Raw genomic sequence first — 7,545 nt, forward strand, 5'->3', positions numbered from 1 at the left:
AATTTATATATTTCTTATATAAAAGTTGTGAAAATATACCAAAAATTATTTGATTCTCTATATTTTTTTAATCAAGATCGCCCATTTATACAAATTTGTTCCATTGTATTTATTTTAATTATTTAACTATTAATGATGTTTGGTTAAACCTTAGCTCGACCTCAAAACCTTGAACCTCTCTTATCTCCAGTTCTCCAATTCTTTGAACATGCAGCTCATTTTTAAAAACCATGAAAATTAAGCTTTTAATTCATAAAATCCTATTTCAAGAGTTTATTAGCTGTAAAAGAAAAAGGCAGGTCTTTTAAATGTATAAGTAATAAGCCAGGTTTTTTTTTTTTAGTGAGATTTCAGCTAATCCACAGAGAAAATGCCTCTGGAAATTTAAACCATTTAGATGAGAGACACATCAATGCATTGTTTTTTTTTTTTTTTTTTAATTAACAAAAGTGAAACCCATCACATGACTCCAAAATCATATATATAATAGTGTCTACATTCTTACTTGGAGAAAAAGTAGAGATATCACGCATACATGCTTGCGTCCTAAGATGACATGCCTATAACACAAAGTATTTGGATCTATCCCCATGTAGATAAATTTTCCCACTGCCATTTGGAAGAATAGAATTAGCCTCTAATTGGATTTATCTGTTATTGATAGGCCAATGCTGGTTATTCAGCCACATGAAAAGTAGCAGTCAGCTCTGTTGGATTCCACTTGGCCAAGTTTGATTCTTCACAGGTTTCAGGATAGCTTCAACCTCCAATAGAGTTTCCTCATCTTTCCCAGCAGTTGCGAGCTCCATAGCAGCAGCAACATTCTCCTCAACCTGATCATCAAAATGCCACAAGTTAAACCAACAGTTCAAGAAGCACACTTGTTGAAGATAACGGAGAATTTGATTCAAATCGTGGAAGCCATGGCATTGACCAAAACCATGGGGACATGAAAAAGAGCATGCGAATGGAATCCTCATTTAACCTTGTAGCCAGTGGTTTCATCATATAATTATTACCAAAACCAGGCCCTTAAATAGATTACCAATGTTTTTTTTTATTTTGTTTTTTTGAGCAAAATGTTTCGTAAAAATTCCAGATAGGGGAATAATTAAGGCAAGAATCTAAACCCAGTTGACCAACCTTGAAAGAGGTCTTCAGCAGTTATTGACTACACCTGGTGGTTCAAAACTATTAGGTTCAAATATTATTAACCTCGTACATAATATTGGATAGTAAGACCATTACAATCCAACAAAAGACCCACCCAATTTCCATACCTTTGGGTCTGCTATCCAGACTCCAGTGAAACTTAACTCTAATTAAGTGACAAAAAAAGAATGGAAGTAAGAGACAAAGGCAGGTGCAGACAGTAGAGACATATGGGGAAAGTATATTTGAAGATTTGATATCCAGGAAAAGTTACTGTGGTAGTTGAAAGTAGGAACTTGAGACAGAGTTGGCCTGATACTGATTGTGCAGATACTGTGGGGAATTGTGGCAATGGATACAAAATGAAATTAAGATATGGTCTGATTTAAAGGATAAGATCACATGGGTAACTCACAGCGAATATGGTGGTATAAACAAAAGTGCTTGGAGCAATTTTAAAGCAAGTTTTACTCCAGGTTCTTAAGATGCTACAGTTTAGGGTAGTTAGATCATTCCAAGGTACAGTTTTAACTTATGTCTGGCAAGAAAACAAATAGTGCAGAGATTCAAAATTTCTTCTTCATAAAAAAGGGAATGCTAACTACTTTGTTTGCTTTTCGTTACAAGAGGAAAGAAATGTGAAATATCTGATCTTTGAGTGTCAATTCTTGAGAGTTTTGGGCTGTAGTGCAGGAACTCTCTCCCATAGCATTGCTATAACTCCATGTTTTAACAAATTAGCAATCCAAATGCCATCTGCACATGATGCTGTATCAATAAGCTGGTTGGAGAAGAACTGTACATTGTGGAAGCCCAAAAATATAATTACGGTCTTACAGGTCCTACACTCCTAATCAATTTAGAAGTCCTTTTGTTCCTACCTTTTGGTTCTACTAGTGTCAATGGTAGTCAATAGTCAGCTAATATTTATCAGATTACATTTTTGGCTAATTAAGTTCTTTAGGTACTTTTAATTAGTTTTGTAATGTAGGGCCAGGATTTATCTAATCACAGGGCTGGGGCTTGTATTTCTCTTGGGTTTTGTATAGTGTTACGAAAGGGTTGTAATTCTCACTTTTTGACAGTATGGCAGATTATTGAGAACTGAGAGTTCCTAAGCATCTTTCTCTGTTGCTCTGTATCTTTCTCCTTCAACATCTACTTGCCCTTTTTTTCTCCACTTCTCTGTTACTGACCTAAAGACTAAGATCAAATCACATTCTCAAACATCCCTTTAAGCCTATTGAACCCTAAATTCTATTCCCCTATATTTCCTGCTATCAAACTAATTGACCCATCCTTCTTTAACATTTAATTATAATCCTATTTTCCCTCTAGTGCTAGAGTTTGCAAGATTCAGACCGTGTCCTGCATCAATATCTCCATGTACTTTAACAACGAAAGATATAAAAGGGAAATATGTTTGTGGTAAATTTGATATGAGGCCAAGTAGGTTAAGCACTGCAACTCATCATCTGAACAGTAGGTCATACCTCCACAATTTAAGTTCTTAGACCATCAAGAATTGTCCACTTTTTTTTTTTTTTTTTTTGATGGGTCGGGAATTGTCCACTTTCTAAAACAACAGCTCCCCCTTATACTTATTCATTCTTTTAATTTTTTTACAGTGCCCCTTTGGGAACTTCCATTTCTAATGATATCCTGCTTTTGACATTTTGTAAGCTAAGGATCACAACGTTGCGCAATATAGCATCACATTTACTTACATTAAGCCAGACATAACTCATAAAAAACAATGACACTGAACAACTATTCATAAGTGCACCACACATTTGCAACCTGACTTTACATGGAGTGGAATCAAATGAAACACATCCAAAACTAAATGATAAAACAAATGAAAGAACATACACCAGTTTCTAATTTGCCGCAAGTACAAAGAATTTGAACCTAGAAATCTTCTTGATGAGTAGTAATTATTATATGATGGTAAATTATTTGTACTGAACGACTGAACGTATGTCAGTGATCATGTAAAGCGCCAAGGACAAAACAATGCCTTTATATGTGTCTAAATTAAATCTTTTATAAAAGAAAACGTCATCAATTATTCAACTTCATTGCAACAGACATGACCCAGGAAATTCATATATTGACTTGAGAGATTGGTCATACATATATTCAACATGGTGAGATAGATCTTTTAGTAAATTAGAAAGTTCTGGTATATTTTAGAAATGTGTAAATTAAGGAAATAATAAATGTTTACCTGTCTAACGGAGTTCATTCCAACCAGCACAGACGAAACGTCCTTATTTGACAAACTATATTGCATAGCTAACTTAGAAATATTCTTCCCCTTTTCTTTACAGTAGGCAGCAGCAGCTTGACATGCAGACTGTTGGAAGTATGCAATAGTTAAAAATACTTTATATTATATCCTTCAAGCTACAACCAGATTTAAGAAACCATGTAATCTATCTACCCATGAGTAAAGAGTAAAAAACTCTTTGAGAACATTTAAGATGTTCGATGGTGAAGGCACAATAGCTAAGAATATTGACAGAGGTGTCTCAGATCTTAACAGTGTAATAAACATTATTAATCCCTTTACAAAAATGTAAAGCTAGTTGCAGCCTTGCAGGTGTCCAAGAATTAACTTAGGTAGGAGAAATTTTCTATTTTTTGTATAATTTTATATTCATAATCAGAACAGATATTCTCATTCTACTATTTTGTCACTATCGCAATCGCAAGGCATAAAATATGCATAACTGGAAGGATCCATAAAATATTTTGTAATAAACATTCTTGCATGGTGATTTCTTTTATTGGCCTGACACCCAGGCACACATATACAAATACAGATGTGGTGTTGGGTAAATGGAATGAAGTTTGAGTTAACTCCTGATGCAAGAGAAGCATAAAGAAAAAGCACACCTTGAGTTCATAGAGAAAAAGCACACCTTGAGTTCAGGTGAAGCTGGGTGCCAGTGTGGAGGACCACTCTCAGTAAGAAGACCCATTGCAAGTGGAGAAGCACTAATTACACCAACACCTTTGCTCTTTAAGTAAGGTAGTAAATCCTCCAATGTTGAATCATTAATACTGTGGTGGCAATATGACAAAATTACATCCACTGCGCCAGGTGGCAACCTATCGAGTACATAAGTAAAAACTCCCAATGGAAGTCCAGTAATCCCAATAAAACGGATTTTCCCTGCTTCCTTCAGTTTCTGAAGGGCAGGAATTGTCTCATTCACAACCTGTTAACAAAAATTAAAGACTCCAAATGTCATTATCACAAGGCATTTTATTAAGAATCAAATAAATAAACAACATGTAAATACACTTAGAAATATGCAGAACTAAAAGGATCCATATATAAAGAAGGTGAACGAGGATAAAATTAATTTAGCACCTGATCTAGAGATCCAAATTCAATGTCATGGCATTGCAGTATATCAACATAATCCAGCTGCAATCTTGCCAAGCTCTCGTCAATGCTCTTAGTCACTCTATCAGCACTGAAGTCGAAACCCTCAGCATACCGTCCACATTTTGTGGATACAATGTAATTGTCTCTTGGAACTCCTAGAGCTTTTAACGCCTTACCAAGTACCTTTTCTGACAAAGTCCCTCCATAATATCTAAAAATGATAGAAAATAAATATTCAAAATTCCAAATGGATGAATAATCAGAAATAAAGCAAATGATAAATATGTTGAAACAAGGCAAGTACGAAGCAACTAATGATCTGTGAACAATAAAATTAGCAAGAAGTGCATGACAAGGGTGAAAGCATTCAAAATTACTACAGTCACTAACTCTATTTGAGGTACAAATAAGAAATGGATGTTAAATTTGAAATCTAATCAAATATATATTTTTTTTGTTTAAAAAGAATAATAAAAAAGTGCATGATATAGAGCAAACACAAGTTAATCGGTTTTTCATTTGTTAGATTCATATAACAACATATTTAGATTTCAGAACTTTAGTTCAATGTTCCTTAACATTTTCTTGGTTACCAAATGGGGATTGTCAGGGTCTCTAATAATTTAAAGTCTACCCGTCAAGTCACAGTGGCGAAGGCCCCCCCGAGCTTTTGAAATTTCCATTTACAGAGGAAATTAAATCATGAATGACCCTTTAAATTTACTTACACCCCCCCCCCCCCTTCCTCAATATTTTGGGAAAAAATAACTCCTCTAAATTCATTTTGGGCTTCCTCAAATTTGATAATTGATTTTTTTTAATTATTAATAAAAAAATAAAAAATAAATAAAAAAACCCAAAAGAAAATTTTGATACAAAGAATTCATTAAAAAATAAAAGGCATATGCCCATAGTCCATCCAAATACATACAGCAAATCATTTTTTTTTTTTTTAATTTCCATATTAAAAACAAATCCCTCCAAAAGCAAATCCCTATGCGACTGTGAGCAGTGGTATTTTTCTCTCAAACTCTCTTTATGCGATTGTGTTTATTGATGATAGTATTAGTATCTACTACTTACTGTTCAGTCTTTTACCTAAGCTATATGATTTGGTTCTGTACTTGTTTCCAGAAGCTAGTAAAAGGTTAAAAAATTATATCTTTTAGGCTAGTAATTTGCAACTTGCTCACACTTGGGCTTTTAAAATTTATTTTTCTTTTAATGTAATAAAGATTTTATTGTTTACCTTTTTGTTAGTTCCATTTCAATTGACCAAAAAAAAAAGTGAAAGTGTTATTGATAAATAAAGAAAAAATTATATAGTGATTTGATATCAATTCTTTTTTTTTTTTTTTTTTTGAGATAGATTTGATATCAATTCTTGTTATTGATAAATAAAGGTAATTATATAGTGATTTTATATCAATTCTTTGAGCTAAAGCTAGAATTGGATGTTTTTATCTCAATTTGGTATAATGTGTTTTTTTTTTTTAATAAATTGATCTATTCTTCTCAAAAAAAAAAAAAAAAATTTGTTGATCTAATATAAAAATTAAAAATAAATCACTCTATTTGGTGACAAATTAAAAAAAAAAAAGTGATTGACAAAAAGACATAAATTGGAACGTATTAAAAAATTTAGCTTCTTTTTTTTTTCTTTTTTTCTTTTTTTACTTAAAGAACTTTATTATATTTAACTTGCCCCTTAAAAAAATTCTTGGCTTCGCCACTGCGTCAAGATATCATTTTCTTCAACCGATTAAGACTTCAAAACTTCAATTCCTTCATTCCCTTACAATTTTCTTTCCACAAAGAAATTTTGTCTCCCATTTTTACATTTTTGGGAAACCAAAGGAAGCATTAACGAGCTCCAAAACTGTCATAAAGAAGCATTCTCCGAGAAACAAAACTCTCATATAATTTCTAACAACCAAAGTATAAGATCCAAAAACCACAATTAATTTGTTTTCTAGTCCCACTATGAACACACAACTTAACTTCAATTTTTGGGCAAAAGTTAGACTAATTAAGCCTAAGCTTTTGTCTTTTCATCTAGCATTACGACGAGAAATACGATTGTTTCTTCCTTTTTCAGCAACCAAACAGATAGGCATCAATTGAGAAACACACAATTCAATTCAATGTTTCAACTTTCCTACATTTTTCTAGGCAAAACCAAACACAGCCTTACACACACAAAAAAGAAAGAAAACCAAACACAGCCTTACACACACAAAAAAGAAAGAAATTGAAATGGGGAAAAAAAATAGATGGATACGTACGGAGAGGTGTCGAAGAAGTTGATACCGAGACGAAAGGCTTCACGAACGGAGGCATTTGCTTCTTCCTCGGAGACACTGCCGAAAACGTTGCCGAGAGGCGATGCCCCGAAGCCCACGCAGCTGAGCTTCAGCCCCGTGTTCCCTAGCTCCCGGAGCTCGAGCTTGGCCATTTGATTCTGAGTTATTAGGGTGTTTGGGATGTGAGAAAATTGTTGAAGATGAAAATGAAGATAGAAAGAAAGAGATTTTAACGGTCAGGTGATGGAAACTGGATTGGAGTGTACTGGTCTCTCAACTCACATCAATATGGGTTTTGTTGATCTCATGTTCTTTCCTGGAAACTGCACTGAGGTTCTAGCATATTGAGATTTTATGGTAAAAGACAATTTTTTTTTTCTTTTTTTTTTTTTGGTATTGTTTTTCTTTATTTTAACTGGTGGACTTTACGATGCGCTCAAATTGCTTAAATGCTATTTTAGCTACTAAAAAACACAAAAAAGGAAGCAACATTGATGGTGCCAAAGTTTAATATATTAGCAACCAAGTTACAGTTTCATCTTTGTCATTTTATTGTAGTTTCAAAGTTATAAAAATATATACATATATATATATATTATACTTATTTTATTCTCTCTCTTCTTCTCTTCCCTATTTTTTTTTTTTGGGAGAGGAGAAAATATAACACATATATATATATACTTATTTTAT

The 7,545-nt window shown here is 33.1% G+C and overlaps 1 protein-coding gene across 1 annotated transcript; it reads right to left on the reverse strand.

Annotated features, from left to right (window-relative positions):
• Positions 1 to 464: 464 nt before the first annotated feature.
• On the reverse strand, positions 465 to 7,263 carry LOC112040078 (L-galactose dehydrogenase). Its single transcript, XM_024072982.2, has 5 exons — positions 6,838 to 7,263; positions 4,535 to 4,763; positions 4,080 to 4,379; positions 3,383 to 3,511; positions 465 to 833 (listed from the first exon to the last, which is right to left on the reverse strand). Exons 1-5 carry the CDS (start codon positions 7,005 to 7,007, stop codon positions 702 to 704), a joined length of 960 nt encoding a protein of 319 aa, XP_023928750.1. The 5' UTR covers positions 7,008 to 7,263; the 3' UTR covers positions 465 to 701.
• Between the last annotated feature and the right edge of the window lie 282 nt (positions 7,264 to 7,545).

The sequence above is a fragment of the Quercus suber genome, unplaced genomic scaffold (genome assembly GCF_002906115.3).
Source record: "Quercus suber isolate HL8 unplaced genomic scaffold, Cork oak 2.0 scaffold_259, whole genome shotgun sequence".
NCBI classification, from domain to species: Eukaryota; Viridiplantae; Streptophyta; class Magnoliopsida; order Fagales; family Fagaceae; genus Quercus; species Quercus suber.

What these genes read in the sequence shown, in the direction of transcription:
- LOC112040078 (XM_024072982.2), bottom strand. Translation starts at nt 7,007, where the DNA reads ATGGCCAAGCTCGAGCTCCGGGAGCTAGGGAACACGGGGCTGAAGCTC. An exon ending in CAGCTTCACCTGAACTCAAG is followed by an intron (nt 3,512 to 4,079) that starts GTGTGCTTTTTC and finishes TACTTCCAACAG; the next exon opens with TCTGCATGTCAAGCTGCTGC. An exon ending in GAATGAACTCCGTTAGACAG is followed by an intron (nt 834 to 3,382) that starts GTAAACATTTAT and finishes TTTGATGATCAG; the next exon opens with GTTGAGGAGAATGTTGCTGC.